The sequence below is a fragment of the Staurois parvus genome, unplaced genomic scaffold (genome assembly GCF_062004578.1).
Source record: "Staurois parvus isolate SC_StPar_1 unplaced genomic scaffold, SC_StPar_1.0 ptg001089l, whole genome shotgun sequence".
Lineage (NCBI taxonomy): Eukaryota > Metazoa > Chordata > Amphibia > Anura > Ranidae > Staurois > Staurois parvus.
This window is the reverse complement of record NW_028318885.1, coordinates 1,100,608-1,119,504: the sequence shown is the minus strand read 5'-3', so window position 1 is coordinate 1,119,504 and position 18,897 is coordinate 1,100,608. Positions and strand designations below refer to the sequence as shown.

General features: G+C 40.4%; 1 protein-coding gene across 2 annotated transcripts in view; it reads right to left on the bottom strand.

Annotated features, from left to right (window-relative positions):
• The window catches only part of TMEM87A (transmembrane protein 87A), a 73,254-nt gene that overhangs the window by 45,854 nt on the left and 8,503 nt on the right, over nucleotides 1-18,897 (bottom strand). For both annotated transcript variants that reach the window (XM_089658681.1, XM_089658682.1), the window contains exons 2-9: nucleotides 17,688-17,748; nucleotides 13,060-13,148; nucleotides 10,210-10,323; nucleotides 7,858-7,908; nucleotides 7,719-7,766; nucleotides 3,510-3,663; nucleotides 2,910-2,971; nucleotides 1,506-1,689 (exon numbers count right to left, since the gene is read on the bottom strand). In XM_089658681.1, the coding sequence (XP_089514807.1) occupies nucleotides 1,506-1,689; nucleotides 2,910-2,971; nucleotides 3,510-3,663; nucleotides 7,719-7,766; nucleotides 7,858-7,908; nucleotides 10,210-10,323; nucleotides 13,060-13,148; nucleotides 17,688-17,748 (763 nt within the window). The remainder of the gene's footprint in view (nucleotides 1-1,505; nucleotides 1,690-2,909; nucleotides 2,972-3,509; nucleotides 3,664-7,718; nucleotides 7,767-7,857; nucleotides 7,909-10,209; nucleotides 10,324-13,059; nucleotides 13,149-17,687; nucleotides 17,749-18,897) is intronic.

Here is an 18,897-nt window from a genome sequence, read left to right as displayed (position 1 = left end):
TTCAGGCAGATCTCCACTTCTCAAAGGTTGCCTACCCTTGCTCTAGAGATATAAGGAATATAAAGTGCTGCGTAAATTGACGGCACTATACGACTACCTGTAATAAATAAATAATTCTCAGATGGAGTATTTCTTTAATTAACTGACAATTCATTACATCTCTAGGGTATTATTTTGGTGTGCCAGGAAAACCTCAAGGTTGGATTATCAATGACAAAGGGATGCCAGTGGTCCACCAGACTCCACCTATAATTTATAATACTTTTGGGTAAACCAGTCATTTAATCAATTTTTCTTATGTCTTATATTTTACAGTAATACCTCAGTTTACGAATTTTGTTCTGCAGGACTTTTCGTATAGGGAAAAATTTGTAAACCAAAACGCTGTTTCCCATAGGAATGCATTGAAAACCAATTAAACCGTTCTGGAGATCAGAAAAAAGTAAACGCTACTAAAATACTGAGTTATTTTATCAAGTTATGTGATATTTTAGTAGTGAAACCATGAGTTAAATGATTCAGCTGTCAGTGGGATTCCCTACTGACAGCTATTAAAAAAATTATTTAAAACATTTTTTAAAAAGCCCTTTGGGTCTGATATGGATTTTGAGGGGAACACTCATGCCAAAATTAAAAAAAAAAAAAAAAAAAGTTTCATGGGGCCCCCCCCCCCCCAAATCCATACAAGACCCTTACCAGAGCATGCAGCGCCCCACCCCACTTTCCTGACCTGCCGGGCTTCATGCTCAGATAAGGGTCAGGTATGGATTTTGGGGGGGACCCCACGCCATTTTTTTATTTATTATGGTGACGGTTTTTAAATGTAATTACCGCTTTTTTTTCTTCACTATAGCTCAGAAATTCGAGTTAAGAGAAACAATGTTTCCTTTTAGTTTCTTAAAAGAAAAAGTTTCCCTTAACTCCGGGGAAAGTGACAGCTAATTCTGTGAGCTACAGTGACAAAGGAAAAAAAAAAAAGCTGACAATTGCATTTAAAAATCAGCACTGACATACACTTTGTATTGTGAAAAAAATTTGTAAACAGAGGCATTATTATCAATGGATTTTCATTCGTAAACCAAAAATTACATTAACCAAAAGGTGTTTGTAAGTCGAGGTACTACTGTACTCCTAGTATCAATGCAATTTAAAAAAAAAAAAAAAAAAACTTAAACACTACCTTCCTCACCATCCCCTAATCCAGCACAGCAGCTCCAGAAATTCTATAAGTTGTATGGATCCTAAAATCAAATTTGCCAGCTCTCCCTCATCAGTGCTTGGGCTGAAAAGGTGTGATGTGGGAAGCAAGGTTTTTGACACAAAATATGTAAATTTAAACTCATTGTGGTACCTACACTTAAGCGAACCTATTATTTTTGCAAGTCTAGGCAAACTATAGGTTCATTTTAAAATTTGTAGATATCTTTGTACAAGAAACACTAATTCCAAATCTACTAAGGTAAAGATGTAAAATACATGTTTTAATGCATTGCATGGCAAAGTACCTGATTCTCCATGGTAGCGGATGTTCTGGAACTCTGCGTAGAATACAGATTTCTCCAGCATCCCTAGCAAGATCACAGCTCCTACCCAGAACTGGATTCGCAGCAAGTCCCTCCAATAACAAGCCGACCAGGCCAGCCACAGGACCCCAAATAAAACGTACACAATGCACATCACCATGAAAAACTGCAAGAGAAAACAGCATATTACAAGAGGTGACTGATGCATGTTTGACATTTGCATTAAATAATGCAAGATAATCACTTTAACCCAGTCAATATATCACCTTGAAAAATTGCAAGAGAAAACCGCATATTACAAGAAGTGGCCAATGCACGTTTAACATTTACAGGAAAATTAAAATATTCACTCTAACATGGACATTTGATTTATTTTCCAGAATAAAAACTTACACCCCTGTGTAAAGCTGAGGAGTTTGTATACATTAGTTCCAGGGTACATTGCTGTTGTAAGAAGTGACTCAAGATGCGTGCACCCCAAAACCGGAAGTGCCCGTTCCACCATTTTGAAAGTTGGAATCCTATACCTCTCTGCCACTGTGAGCATTTTATAGAAAATAAATGTGTCTATTGTTGCTGTTCCTTTTTTTACATGTAAAGAATTAATCTAATGGTGGATAACATCGCATTTGGAGAAAGAGTTGGGCATGAATAAACATACTTGCACCATCTAGCTCTGTGTTATCTGGGCAACATTTTGGGTTAAGGCATTTTCAGCATGGGGGATGGTTCACAACTGAAGTGAAAGAACATGGAAAATCAGATTTTGCATAATTTTAAATGAAATCTGAGCACATTTTATGAAGGGTGACAATTAATACGGTGTTCCTATTACACTACTGAGATTTTGCTTTTTGGGGGATAAATGTCATGAGGATCTAAGGAATGTGAGGAGCTTTTCTGCTGAGGAAAATTGGAGTTGGGAGTTACAGTACATTAATGAAGATTTGTTATTGGGTGAGAGTATATGCACATGTGGAAGCGAAGAACAAACATGCATAACTGAGTGTTGCATGGCACGCAAAACACCATATAGTTTTTGTCTCTTCTGTTGACTGTGGGCTGGTGAATAATCGAGAGAGAAGATACAGTGGTTGTTTGGAATTAAAGTTTATTTGACCCACATTCATCAAGGGTCATAGAATCTGGAAAAGGTCCCAAGTATTAAATATACAAGTTGATGAAGTCAAAAGGAACTGTTGGATTGTATAAAAGACTTTCTACATCTAGCACTGGAGTATATATATATATATATATATATATATATATATACACACACACACACATACATATACACACACACGCACAGTACACCCAAAGTGACTGAATTATGTATTGTCTTTGTATACCGCATAGACATGGCAATGGCACTCAAGCAATACTTACAATCATGCGGGGGTAATCAGCAAGTGACAGGTATTCATAGGGGCCTTTCACTTCAACTTTCACTATAAAAGAAAGGACGTATGAGTTGTAATATTAGATATTTTCCTAAAGTTTTAACAAAAGCATGCATCATTATTACCTAAAAAAAGCTAAACATAAAAAAGATTTGAAAGTACTTAAAATTTGCCCTACACTATTAAAGAGAAAAAAAAATACAGTTTTACTTCTGTCCACATCACTGTGCTAGAAAACAAATCTTAGAGTTGAATGTCCCAAAAGTGATAATAGATAGTCTTGAAATTATACCCATTCAAAGGCATTTCAGGCCTATCAAGTTTTAATGTCATCCATGCAGCTTGTAATAACTAAATTACAAAGAACTATAGTGAATGTTAAATTCACATTGATTCAGCGTAGAAAGCAAATTTCTTGGCTCCAAAAGCAAACTATGTTCAGAGTACATGTAATCCCACACTTGTAACTGCAACAATTTAAATATGTTAATAGTTTAACACAGCTTGCATCGTCAGGGCTATAAATTATTGCTCTATAAAACTACCAACATAAATCTACAGTAAATGCACAACAGGAAAGCCTTACAGACTAAGGAAAAATCATTAGCAATAGCAGCTACAGTTGAATTTGCAGGCTGTTCAGTCTTGGAGGGAGGATCTAGAGTCGGTGGTGCTGAGAAGTTCACACTGACAATAAAGATGTATGGCCCATTCTGCCATGTCTTCACTGCTGCATGTGTCTACACAACAAAGAAAAGAAAATAGAGTATGGGTCATTTCACTTACTATAAAAGGACAGAATTTGTCTTCATTTACAGACTGTTTTCACAAATATTGGCAGAAATAATCTCAAATTCCTCTAATTATACTGTGTATTGCACCTACTGCACAGTTACAAGCACCTAGGAGGTTCCCCCATATAGCTTTGGCAGCCCCAATGTCTGAAGAGCTCTTTATATGCAAATAGACATTTCCTTGTCACACTGAGGCCCTGCCTCCTTTTGCCTTATTTTTAATAAGTGAGGCCCACCCTTTGCAGCTATAACAGCTTCAACTCTTCTGGGAAGGCTGTCCACAAGGTTTAGGAGTGTGTCTATGGGAATGTTTGAGCATTCTTCCAGAAGCACATTTGTGAGGTCAGGCACTGATGTTGGATGAGAAGGCCTGGCTCGCAGTCTCCGCTCTAATTCATCCCAAAGCTGTTCTATTGGGTTGAGGTCAGGACTCTGTGCAGGCCAATCAAGTTCATCCACCTCAAACTCACTCATCCATGTCTTGATGGTCCTTGCTTTGTGCACTTGTGTCATGTTGGAAAAGGAAAGAGCTATCTCCAAACTGTTTCCACAAAGTTGGGAGCATGAAATTGTCCAAACGGTCTTGGTATGCTGATGCCTTAAGAGTTCCCTTTACTGGAAAGCAACCCCACACCATAATGCCCCCTCCACCAAACTTTACACTTGGCACAATGCAGTCAGGCAAGTATCATTCTTCTGGCAACCGCCAAACCCAGACACGTCCATTGGACTGCCAGACAGAGAAGCGTGACTGGTCACTCCAGAGAACACGTCTCCACTGCTCTAGAGTCCAGTGGCAGAGTGCTTTACACCACTGCATCCGACACTTTGCATTGTACTTGGTGATGTAAGGCTTGGATGAGGCTGCTCGGCCATGGAAACCCATTCCATGAAGCTCTCTACCCACTGTTGTACTAATCTGAAGGCCACATAAAGTTTGGTGGTCTTTAGCTATTGACTCTGCAGACAGTTGGGGACTTCTGCGCACTGAGATGACCCCGTTCTGTCATTTTACGTGGCCTACCACTTCTTGCTGTTGTTCCCAGTTGCTTCCACTTTTTTATAATACCACTAACAGCTGACCGTGGAATATTTAGTATCAAGGAAATTTCATGGATGGACTTATTGCACAGGTGGCAACCTATCACGGTACCACACTTGAATTCACTGAGCTCCTGAGAGCGATCCATTCTTTCACAAATGTTTGTAGAAGCAGTCTGCATGCCTAGGTGCTTGACTTTATACACCTGTGGCCATGGAGGTGATTGGAACACCTGAATCCAATGATTTGGAGGGATGTCCCAATACTTTTGACAATATAGTGTATATCTGTTTACCTCCAGACGTAGAGTCCTTGTCCTTTGTAACGATCTTAAAGTGAATAACTCTTCACCAGGTTTACTACATGGAACACTTACAGTATGTATTCATACATGGTGATCACATCTCCTCAGTTGCCTCTTCTCAAGAGCAAATGAATCAGTTCAGCAAATGTTTCCTCATAGCTGTATTCCCCCATGCCTTAATTTGGGTGCCCTTCTCTGCACTCTCTCCAATTTGCCAATATCTTTTTGTGAGCCAGCGTTCAAATTTGAACTGCATATTCCAGGTAAGGTATTACTAATGCTATGTACAGGGGCAAAACAATGTCTCTCGAGTCTTTACCTCTCAATACAAGAAAGTATGCAAAAAAAAAAAAAAAACAAAAAACAAAAAACACACACACACCACAAAAACAAATACAGGTCACAACTGGTGTTATTTCCTCAGCAGAACTGAGGAAAAAGACGTCCAACCTCTTAGGACACCAGTGAAACACAAAGGTAGGATGCTTTGTAATACAGAGATGGATTTTTGTATACTAGTGTCCAAAAATTCTGAGAGTAGCAGTATATCCAAGCGTTACTTACCATGCTGTGTCCCTCAATGGACAATAAATAAAAATCTTTTCAGTGGAGATAACCACTTACACTGTCTTGTTTTATGTGCCTTCTGAAAATAAATGTACAGTATGTATGGATTGTGGCTGCCTTATTCATAACAAAAAAAATTATTACTGGGAATATGCAAATAAATAATTTTAAGGCAACCTTGGTGGAGAGCAGGCTGAGTTTCCAGCACAGCTGAACTGACTACACTGTTCTCTCCTGCCTAGTGTGGTCAGTTTTTAATAGTAAAGAAGAGGGACTGGCAGGAACACCAGAGATTTTACACAAAGGAAGCAATACAAACAGGACAGGAATACTTTTTCATACAAGTACATGGTAAGGCAGGCACATATCTGGGATATGAAATGTTGGGTTTACATATTCTTTGTGGGGTTTTTTTTACATGGCATGTGGTAATTGTGCAGCTTATTCTTCAGCACCTTCAGCATGAGGCAGTACATCCAGCCTTTATGATTTAGGACTTTAGTAAGTTTTATATATTTGCAAATTAAGTTGTAGCTTGTTTTGTGTTTGGAAAACTACAACTGAACTTCAAAAAACCTCCACACGTTCTCTGTTCCAAAGACAAATGCTTCCATTGTTGTTATTTCAGAACACTAATACATTTAGGATTGAAAGGTTGAACAGCTGCCAAAGACCCAGCAATAAATCCCTAATTTGTTTGTTTAGTAGAGTCCAGAGGTAAATCAGCAGAACTCATGAAAAGTAAAGCTTATTCAAAATGTTTTCTGGATAGACCATTTATCTACAGGCTTTCCACTTGCTCCTCAGAACTAGATGGGTCTCCTGTCTAATTTTTTTAAAAACTATGGTGAAAATTATAAAATAAAACAAGGAGATAGATGAGCTGTAAATACAGAACCCTCCACATACAGGGTGCAGCAACATAACTTCCTTTTTTAAAATGCGTGCCATTCAGGCTGTAGCGGCCATAGCGGGGCGGGAGTGGTCTCAGGCGACAGGCGTAGTTCTAAAGTTTTCCGGACCGGAAATCAATTGTTACATGGGTCACTACATTCAGACAAATCGCGAGTACGATAAGACGAAGAGCTGGAGTCCCTCGACCCATCAGATCACCTGAGAACATCGAAGCAGTGAGAGCTTCAATCTTGCGATCCCCGCAGCGTTCTGCGCGCAAACATGCGTCTGCCCTTGGACTTTCGGATCGTTCAGTGAGGCGAATTCTTCACAATGACCTTCATTACCATCCGTACAAGTTGGCGATTGTACAGGAACTCTCCGAACGCGACTTCAATTCTCGGAGGAACGCATGTGAGGCAGTACTCGAAAACGTCCCTAAGGACGCAATTGTTTATTACAGTGATGAAGCCCATTTTCACTTGACTGGATGCGTCAACAAACAGAACATGCGCTACTGGGCCGACACCAATCCTCGAGAATTGCATCAAAGGCCTTTGCATTCATCTAAAGTCACAGTGTGGTGTGCAATTGCCTCAGCTGGGATTATTGGTCCCTGGTTCTTTGAAGAAAATGAGGTCACAGTGACAGTGAATTCAGACCAGTATGTGAACATGTTGGAGGAATTTGCTTTTCCACGACTTGATGAATTGGACTTAGGGGACATTTGGTTCCAACAGGACGGAGCAACGGCTCACACTTCAAGAGCATCAATGGCTGTTTTAAGGGAACACTTCCCAGAGCGCCTCATCTCAATAAGGGGCGATTTAGAGTGGCCAGCCCGCTCCCCCGATTTGGCCCCTTGCGACTTTTTTTTGTGGGGTTTTTTGAAATCCCGCGTTTATGTAAACCGTCCAAGGACCCTACAAGACCTGAAGGCCAATATCCGCGCAGAAATTGCCAACATACCCACTGCTATGCTGGTAAGGGTCATGAAACACAATTCTGATTCATAAAATGGGTTTTATTGCGTTTTGAAAAAAGGAAGTTATGTTGCCTCACCCTGTATAACACAAACACAAATTATTTTATAGATGTATCGGAAATCTGCACTAGAAATTGATTATATTAAAATGTTAAATAGGTTAAGTACATATACACAAAGTGCAACAGCAAATGCACCAGATTACTTACATTGTCTTTTACAGACGGACATACGGTAGCATTAACCATTTCTTTTTTCTAAAAATTAAAAAAAAAAAAAAGTTAGAGATAAATTAGGTCAGCTATACGTAAAACCCACTATAAAAAAATAAATGTTGATGAAACATACCTCAGAAGGATTATCATCTATTATTAGCGGTAGGCTCTCCTTGCACTGGACCTTAAAAATTGAATATCATTAAAAATAAGCCATCAGCAATCAAATCTGAAATCATTTACTCATGTGCAGCAGAACCCCATATACTACTATAGAACCCCTTCCCCAGTATCTTTGGCTACAGCAGTCAGTCCCATAAAAGAGTAAGAGGATCTAATTTGCAGATGTTGCCAGTGCAGAGAAGATTATTATGGAATGATGTAAACATTACTGGAAGCCACAATATGGAGGCAAGTATGCAATCTGGAAAAGGTAGAGTATTTTAGGTTGCTTTTAAAGCGGAACTCCAAGAATTGCAGTAATATTACAAATATGCTGCTTTATAAAGGGGATAGGTCCAAGGGGGTGTATGCCACATCGTGGACCTCTCTTATTTACCATTTACATTTTCACTTCGCACTATTGCTATACTTTCAATCAGCTGACACTGGACCTTACGGTCTCTGATACAGCAGCTATAGAGTCGTCTGCAGCCGCTCTGGCTGCCCCTCTTTTCTTGTCCAATCATGGAAAGCTTGTATTTAGATTTTTAAAATATGTTAGTTTACAAAAGGGATCAAGTCCAACAAAATGTATGCCAAAATGTGGACTTGTATTTACATTTTTACTGAGTGGCAGGGGTACAGGTATTGTTATATTTCTGGCAATCTGAAAGCAGAGATGCACTCTGCTACAGAGCAACCACTCTGTCTGTCCCTTCCCTCTGCTGTCCATTTACAGAACACTTTGCATTTGGTGAATAGGTTCACATAATACAAAGCCTTCAGTGATTGGACAGAGGAGAAGAAGGAAAGTGAGCAGAGAGGCTGCAAAAGACTCTTCAGCTGCTGCATCAGAGACCCAACGGTTTTTATAAGCTAGACTTTATTTATTTTTTTTATTTTACAAAGGCTGCAATTGCTGGAATTTCGCTTTAAAAGTCGAGTTCACCTTTTGTACAAAAATATAAAATGCACATGATTTTGTAGGTAAAAAAAAAAAAAGTGTATTTTTTTTACGCTTCAGTCTGCAGAACATTGCACCTGCAATCAATGAATCGTGGGTGCAATGTCAGGCTCCTGCAAACACTGCTGAGAGCTCATATCTCTGCATGAGCAGACAGTTACTCAGCTACAGGAACTCAGTGAACTACAAGGGTGCTGATTAGCAACCTGGTAGTTCATTGAGGCAGCCAGTAGTTTTCTCTTTCACAGATCCCTGTGAGTAAATTACTTATGTGGCTACACAGGAGGAGCCCCACACAGTCACGTCGTTTTTAAAACTTCTTTTTCATTACTTCTGGGTTCACGGTTGTCACACCCTGGCCAATGAAGTCAAGGAAGCAGCGAATCAAGCTTGATTACCTGCAGTAGAGGGCAGGAGAGACATTAGGAGTGTAATGGACTCCTGATGTCTCCACATAAAGAGAACCTATCACCTTCCTGATGCTATCACATAGGGGGTTTTGGTACTCCTATATGATAGTAATAAAGTAAATTTAAAAAAAATGTAGAGAAAAAAAAAGGAAATAAAATAAATAAAAATAAATTTTAGAAAATGTAAAAAGCACCCCTCGTTGCCCTGCCCACACACACAAATGCAAACGTGCACATAGAGTGCACACGTACATATGTAAACGGTGATTGTGCCACGCATGTGAGGTATCACCAGGAAAGTCAAAGTAAGCAAGAAATTTAAGAGCCACAATTCACAGTTAACTCTAAACTGAGAACATATAAAGGCTTTTAAAGCATTGCCTATAGACAATTTTGGATACCATCTTTTCTTTGCTATTTCACAGACATGCAATTTTAATGCTTGACATGTTTGGTATTTATTTACTCAACGCAACCCAAGCTTTTATATTTATTTTACCCGAAAAAAAAGGTGTTGTGTGTGCGCACTACAATTACCTTTGGTGTATCCTTTTCCTAAAAATATGTATTTGATAAACAGTTGCGCAAATATTGCGTGACATAAAAAATTGCAACTGGCCCCCCATTTTATCCTACAAAGACTCTGCTTTCAGAAAATATATAATTGTGTGGGGGTTTAAAATGATTTTCTTGCAAAAAATGCAGAATAAGTTGTGTGTGAGATATTTAAAAAATGCCCTGGTAGAAAAAAGGTAAATATTTGTTTAAAATATCATGGTTAGCAAATGTGAACAGTACAACAGTGGTGTAAGTGGTAATGGAGGATTATTACGGATTACCACAAATGGTTCATTAACGACATTGCAAAAAAAAGATAATAAATCTGCCTCAGCTACATATCGCACATGAAATAGTATTAAATATTGAATGTATATTTGTAAATTTGTACCGGAGGCTTTGTCACACAGGACGACACTTGACTTGATTGTTTGGTATAAGACCCGGTCAGGCCAGGGCGAATGACTTTGTCAGGATTATCAAGATAATTCTTGATACGATCCTCCTGTAGGAAGAAAAAAAAAAAAACAAAAAAACTGACATAGCTGTGACTTCTAAAAGGCAGGTGTTTGTTTAGTAATGATGGGGCATTTATCACTGAAATCCTTGTATTTGCTTAAAATCTAATTTTCCAGTATGTATAGCCATTTTTTATTAGCTTCAGAAAGAGTAGGAAATGTAGCGTTAGAACAGGTTGACAGTGTCCCATTTCTTAGAGGGGATTTCCACACATTTTTGAGAGCTTTCCCCTCACTTCCTGTTGTGTCTTAAAACAGAGAATGAGGGTAAATCTCCAATTTGTCCCATTCACATGGGAAATTATTAAATGCGATTATATGCATTTATATACATTTACAGGACATTTCTTTTGCAATCATTTTTATTAGTTAAAGGAAAAAAAAAAAGATAACAATGAGGCCCAGGCAGGAGCTAGAACATCTGGTCAAGACAGCATTATTACAGGACATTTCCAAATGCAAATGTAATTATTTTAAACTGTATAATTCACACTGTGGGGTAAATTTACTCAAACTGGTGCACTCAGAATCTGGTGCAGATGTGCATGGTAGCGAATGTTCAATTATTCAATTAAGCTTTGACAATAAGCCCTCGTTCACACCGGTGCAACTTGTCATGCGATTTGACAGTTCCAAATTGCATGACAAGTCACACCCTATTGCCGGCAATGGAACTAATCATGTCGCAGCAAATAAGGTTCCTGCACTTTTTTGCTGATTTCATTGTGACTTGCATGGACTTCTGTTTAATGAAAGAAATCGACAGTGCAAATTGCACTGATCTGCGGCTTTGAAATCACGCTGAAGTAGCACAATTTCAAAGCGACACTGGTATGAACCAGGGCTGCAACCCGGAAGCGGATTGATTTTTATGCAAGCTGCACCAGATTTTGCAGTCTACAGTTTTAGTAAATAAACCCCGTGTGTTTGCTTACATTCAGGTGCATTTAGTGTTTGAAAAAAAGTGTTCTGAAAAAATAGGAATCTGCATCCAGGGGCAGATCAGATACTCATGACACGCACGTAAACATGCTTCATACGTAAACACATCTACACAGAGCTTTTTTTCCCCCCACAGAGAATAGGTGTAGGAACTCCCCCCTTCCGAATCACTTCTTGTCTCCTACCCATCTCCAAGCACTGTGCCTTGGTTCCACCTCCTACTGATCTCCCAGAACAGATCTTTATAGAGAATAAAGAGCCAATTATTTTGTGGTGCTAGGTAATTTGTATGGAAGGCGCTAATGATAACAAGAAAAGAAGTAAAATAGATCCCCTGCAGCCAGCAGCAATAGACCACCTCTAGCAACAAAAAAAGATTCCTCCAGCAACAATGGACCCTTGCTACAAAATACCACCCTAGCAACAATCAACCCCCAGCAGCAACAATAGATCTCCTAGTAGCCAGATTCAATAGACTCTACAGCAACCAACAACAAAATACCCCTGCCTCAACAGTAGATCCCTTCCAGCAACAATAGATTCTCCACCAGCATAAATAGACCACCATGCAAAAAATGACCCCCTCCAGTAAACAATCGATCCCCCAGCAGCCAGCGTCAATTGACCCTCCAGCACCCCTTGTCATTAAATACATTCGGTGCTGGAGGTGCAGTAACTGCGTTCCGCCACATTCCTGCTGAAAAGAAAGCCCCAGATCAATCTGTCCTGAGTTTAAATAAAACAACAAGAGGTCTGTGTGAATAAGGGCTAACAGAACACAGAAAACAATGCATGGGCACAAAATCAAAAGCAGTCTACTTTTAAGTGCCATCTGATGGTATGACCAGGGCGACCGCTTTTAAGTGATCAGTGCATGAGTAATTACACATGAGCAGCCGCGATTAGCTGCGGGAGCCAGCAGCCTCCCATTGCTTTCACTGGGGCAGCCTCGCGCAGTCAATAGCTGGGGATTTGCATGTAACCAGTTTCAGACCATTTTGCAAGTGTGAATGTGGCCTAAGTAAAAACTTTCGCCTTTCTGCCCCACACTAAATAAAATAATCTGTCTGAACTTCAAGGATTGCTGTTTAATTTTAAAGGATACAGCTTTCATGGTAAATCATATTGCGACATCAGGAATTCCGATGTGCAGATTTGTAAAGTTACTGAAAGGTCCACTTTACAAAAAATAAAACCTGCTGGAAGAATACAGATTTCTACAATATTCCTCTCCAGTCACACAGGGCAATGACATCAGCTTAAATAAGGATTACACCGTGGCAGTAGTGGTGGTTGCTGTCAGGCAGTAGCAAAGGTATTGAGCTTGCAGCAGTATCCACTGTGCCCTTGCCCAGCATAATGTGCCAGTAGGAGGGATGCATCTTCCTGTACCCAACTTTATTTTATGACATGACCAAGCACAGGGGACATGTGGACAGCCAATAACTTCCTTGCTACATCCACCTGGAACGTATTCAGATTTTACAGCAGCGACCTATGATTCAAACAGGAAATATTATATACCGTATATAATATTTCTTACAAGAAGGGAGTTTTGAGGAACAGCTGATATTATGGGAATTAGGAATATTTAATATACAGTATGTTAAAAGGTTTTGATAGAATACCACCCTCTGAATATGTTTAGAGACCAGCCACTAATTTGCTACAGTCCCACTCCCACCAAGAAAACAACAGTGGCTTACTAATGAAATCTCACTGATCGCCTTGAACTACTCCTACATTTTTCAGTACCAACAGGGAACCGTTGAGTTACTTACCCCAATACCAGATATTTCATTGTAACAGTTGCAATGTCGGAGGTACCACGTAATTGTAAAATTGCTGCAGGGTTTCTGAATACCTTCCACTAAAAGAAAACAGAGAAGTGTGAGAATAAAAAAAAAGCAAGGTATATTTCTCAAGATCAGTTTGAAGAATCATTGGTCAAACTATAAAGCCCTGGTGCCTAACCTGTACCTTTTTGGTGCTCGTCATACAGCAACTGGACCCCAGAAGTCAGCAGTGAAAGTGACTGTTTTGTAAAGGGCGTACTGGCAGGATCACGTAACATGTCTCCAATTTCTGACAGTCTCTAGTCTTCAATCACAATTGTAGCTTGCCTGTGGATGCTGACCATTTCTTCCAGTAAGTCAGCAGGCACCAACCATCTTCAATAATATTTTTAGGTACACTAAAGTCTGGTTCACACTAATGAGATTTCAGATGTGACTTGAGAGGGAAATCAAGTTTTTTCAATGGTTTCCACTTGCATCAATGTGACTCTGCACGGAGCGATTTTGGAAAAGGTTCCTCTAATACTTTGGTGCAATTCCAGTGCAGTTTTGGCCCCATAGAATATACAAACCTTATCAAAGATGCATCCAAGTAGTACTACGTAATCTCACCAAAAGTGGGATCAAAATCATATAGCAGTAGTGTGTGAACTTAGCCTAAAAATACTATGTATAGCTCCATAGTTGATGCCAGGGGCTACAGCTGAGACCCTATATATCTATATAGTTGAAAGCTGTGTAGGGGATCTGGAGACCCCCTATTGGCTTCTTGTGGTCAGAGTGGACACACTTGATATCCTTATAAAAATGTGATTTGTGTGTTGAGTGAAATCAATATTCATATGTTTATTGCAAAATGTGATGCTTTAGACAACTGCATACAGCCTAAGATATCTTTGGCGTATTAGAGTGTTTCACTATACGATCAAAAAATGATATATATATATATATATATATTTATATATATACATAGATAGATAGATAGATAGTTATATTCAAGTGGGTCATGTCTAGACATGTCCGCCTTAAAAGGGACTCATTTACTCCAAAAATGGGACCCATCATTCTTGCTGGAATGTTGCCCGACACCATCTTTGGGACTTTCCACTTGAGTCAGCTAAGGTGATTGAGGCTTTACCCAACCTGGTACATCTGACCAACCCGTCTGCCATAAGGGGTGTGTCATGACTAATCGCCCTGTAATATAATTGGATGATATGGAGGGAGGGAGGACGCGTAATATTATTGGACATATTTCAATCCTGAATGTAACTGGACAAATCTGAAGTGTTTATATTGTAATTGGTCAGTAACTAATGAACCAATGGAAATTAGAGTGGACTTAAAGAAATTACTGAAACATAAAACAATCTTCCTCAAATTCTTCCCAAAAGGTTGGAAGGATATGATTGTTTTTGTATACTGTATTATAACAGCACCTGTCCACACATTCTTGACCATATAGCCAATACTGTGTAACCTCTACAAAGAGTGGACTGCAACAAATACAGATTTAAGAATTCTTATCTATCATTGGCAAATCCTTACCAACAAGTGCAATGTTCTTTTGGCATAATTTAACATTTAAGACATTTCTAAAGAAAAATATGAGAAAGCTGAATTTTTTTGTACTCACTGTAAAATCCTTTTGTGTAATTTTGTTGACTGACATAGCTTTCAATGTTCTCCACTTTTGGATTTTACTGTCACCTGCAGGAGTAGGACACTATGTACAAAACTAAACTAAAACTCGGCCTAGGGGCAGTCTCTGCTGGTTGCCAACCCCCCTCTGAAAAGCTGTTAGGTCCCATGGTTCCCATAGGTTTTTACATGCTTGAGTGAAAACGGATACTACCTTAGGAAAGATAGAAGGTCTCCAAGAAGAAATTCTCCAAGACGGAACCAAAAAAAAAAGGTGCCTGTCTAGGAAAGAATCAACAAAAGGTATGACTGAAGGAGGCTGACTATTATGTATCAGAACTGGATTCCAAACAGTCAAGTTGTTAAAACCAGAGACTGTAACCAGGATGAAAAATGGGACCTTGAGACAGAGGGGCTATACAAAAAGAGGAAAGCGCCAGGGGGCATCTATGACTAGACAAACTACCACCGCATACAAAGACCAACAAGGCCATTGCAGCATTACCAAAATTACCCAAATCCCCACAGTAAAAGCTTTATCAGAGGAAAAACTCCTGGCCCAGGGATCCACAGTCCTGGCTACAAACCTGTCCACTTTGCAGTTGAGGCAAGATACCATCAGTCAATATATGGCAATCCCTACCACAGACACAATTTGTGCAAAGTTTTCTGATGGAGACACCACTCTCTATCCAAGGTTAGTCAGCCTGATAATAATCGACGTCTAATTTACACCACAGGGGGAGCCAGAACATGATTTTTCTGCCCCTGCAAAATGTGCGACATCACCAGGGCTATGGTCGCCCACTTTTTACTCCTCGGTGGTTAAATGATACAGTCATGGAGTTGTCAAAACTTTACATAGTCAACCACAGGAATGATTGCCTGAAGTGCCAGCACATGGATGGCATAACGAGCCTTCCCCTGGGGTAAAAGACTCTAAGACGATGTGATCAAGTAATCCTTCCCAGTCCACTGAGCTTTTATCGTCAAGATCTTCTGGTGAAGGGTAAGGAAGGACTGCCCAGCACTCAGCAGTAGTAAACAAAGGCACCAAAGTAGAGAAGCCTTGAATAGATGACTCAGCCTGATCTAACTGCTCAGGAAACATGGAGACTTTTTCTTAAAAAAACTTGAATATGGTGTTGTACGCATAGGGGGCAGCCCAAAATGGAACCCAAAATTTGCATGCAACAACAATCTGATGCCTAGTTGCATGATCACAGAAATGAAATGTGGCACTGAAGCTTGTCTGGTCTATCAGGCTAGTGGCAGGACAGATCCAGTAATAACAGGCAGAAATATGGTACAAAAAACAATTATTGATGCTGAAAGGCCATCCAAATTCAATCTGGGTCCAGAAGAACATCAAGAGATTGAACACCCGCTTCCACTCCATGCAAATGATGTCGATCATAGCTATCCAATGATTCATGGAAGCAAAAAAAAAAAAAAAATCAAACTGCCATGTAGGAAAATTTTGTCCACACGAACAAAATTCTAAGCGTGAGTAGCAGTAGTAATCGAAAAACAGGTTATGTGTCTGTCAAAAAATTAACCTAGATCGAAAAAAAAAAAAAACCCCAATACTTAAATTCTAAAAACAAATGAAAATATGTACATGATAGGTGGAAACATTTCAATACAGTGATGGGTGAATCAAATGTATTATGGAATGTTGCATTGCAGCAAGAAAAGTGCCAAAAATAAAAATGGCACCATAGATGCATGTGGCTGCCACAAAAGCCAGAGTGCAGAGAGTCCCCCAATGCTTCCCAAGGGATAAAAGAATACTGAAAGGTGCAGAGGGGCAAGAAAAATAGCAGTTCCCAGTTGCCTTTGTCAGCACATAACTCAGGCTGCGGCCAACAACTTTTCCCCATTCCCCTAAAAAGAGTAGGGGGCCTGGAGGGGTTAGGGGAAAACCACTACACCACTTCCTAGGTCAAGATACCGATGTTCTGAAAAAAAATAGGAGGCTACCTGCCTGGGTGCAGCTTCCCTGAGGTGGACACTGTGACAGGACAGCCCGAGGCTGACATACATCTCCCGAGGAACCAAAACTCCACAGGCTGCCCTTGCCAGGGCTGTGGCATCCTAACGCACACAGAGCAAGAACTACATAAGCTTGGTAGCTGAAACTGGGTAGACTCCCAGGAACTAAATTATCCAGTCTGTCACCCAGCCAGCAGCTTGATAGAATATCATCTCCAGTTATAGATGTAATTAAAAATGATTTCTTCTGAGGAAAAGAATAGAAAAAGCAGGAAATAAAATCGCAACAGGGAAAATTAGGTCTTCACTCCTAACTAGGATGGGCTTTTCTTTTGTTTTCTACCTAGCGTTCTACTCTACAGATGACATTTACCAAATCATGAACAATAGAGAAAGCTATGTGTGTCAATGGCAAACTAAAATAATGTATCTTTTAAACCAGGGGTCCCCAAACTTTCTAAACAAATGGCCAGTTTACTGTAGGGGGGCCAGGCTGTGACACGGAGTAGAAAATGTCTCAGGTTTGGTAGTCAGTGGAAGTATAAAAAAAATTATATAGCACCTGTGGTAAGCAAGAGGAGGAATAGTGCCCCTTAATTGGTATTAGTGGTAGGAATAATGCCCCATCAGTGGTGTCAGAGGGTACAATAGTGCCCCACCATTGATGTCTGTGAGAGGAAGAGTGCCCCATCATTGGTGTCAGTGGAAGGAAAAATGACCCATTATTGGTGTCAGTGGGCGCAGTGCCCCATCATTGGCGTCAGTGGGAAAAATAGTGTCTTGATTCAGTTGGAGGAATAGTGCCTTATATCAGTGAGTGGAACAGTATCCCAAAGGTCCAGAGAAGAACAAAGGGCCACAGTTTGGAAATCACTGTTCTAAATAATCAACTATGCAAGGCTTTCCAGTGGTTCACCTGCATCCTGAGAGAGAAAGTCCCCAGCCGTAAATCATAATAATTAGAGATTTTTACTTACCGTTGAGAAAGATGATAGAATCAGAAAACAGAATCTTCCCAAAGATGAAATTTGTACCATTCTAACAAAAAAAAAAAAAAGTAGTGAGTAAATTCATATTCATAGCACAGCAGTATTTACAATGCTCAAAAAATTTAAAGGAATACTTTTTAATCAGAGTATAGCATCAAGTCAACTAAACTCCTGGGATATTGATCTTGTCAGTTAAGTAGCAGAGGGGGTTGTTAATCAGTTTCAGCTGCTTTGGTGTTAATGAAGTTAACAACACGTGCACTAGATGGGCAACAATGAGACAACCCCCAAAACACGAATGGTTTTACAGGTGGAGGCCACTGACATTTTTTTCCCTACTCCGACTGTTTTTCACTAGTTTTACATTTGGCTAGGGTCAGTGTCACTACTGGTAGCATGAGGCGATATCTGGATCCTACAGAGGTTGCACAGGCAGTTCAACTTCTCCAGGATGGCACATCAATACGTGCCATTGCCAGAAGTCTTGCTGTGTCTCCCAGCACAGTCTCAAGAGCATGGAGGAGATTCCAGGAGACAGGCAGCTGGACACGGCTATAGAAGATCCTTAACCTATCAGCAGGACCGGTATCTGCTCCTTTGTGCAAGGAGGAACAAGATGAACACTGCCAGAGCCCTACAAAATGACCTCCAGCAGGCCACTGGTGTGAATGTCTCTGACCAATCAGAAACAGACTTCATGAGGGTGGCCCGAGGGCCCAACGTCCTCTAGTGGGCCCTGTGCTCACTGCCTGGCACCATAAAGATGAAATCCTTGGACCCATTGTCAGACCCTACACTGGTGCAGTGGGTCCTGGGTTCCTCCTGGTACACGATAATGGCCGGACTCATGTGGTGAGAGTATGCAGGCAGTTTCTGGAGGATAAAGGAATAAATACCACTGAATTTCCCCCATATTCGCTTGACCTAAATCCAATAGAACAGCGGTTCTCAACCTGGGGGTCGCGACCCCTTTGGGGGTCGAACGATCATTTCCCAGGGGTCGCCTAAGACCATCGGAAAACACATATTTCCGATGGTCTTAGGAACCGAGACACCGCTCCTGTCTCAAGCGATGTGTGGGCGGGATGATATGCTGCCCCTGTAACCTGGCCACACCTCTGGGATCACTCAACAGCTCCGCCTCCTCGCCGCTGATTGGCCACCGGAACTGTAGCTCAGGAGAGGCACACAGGCGGCC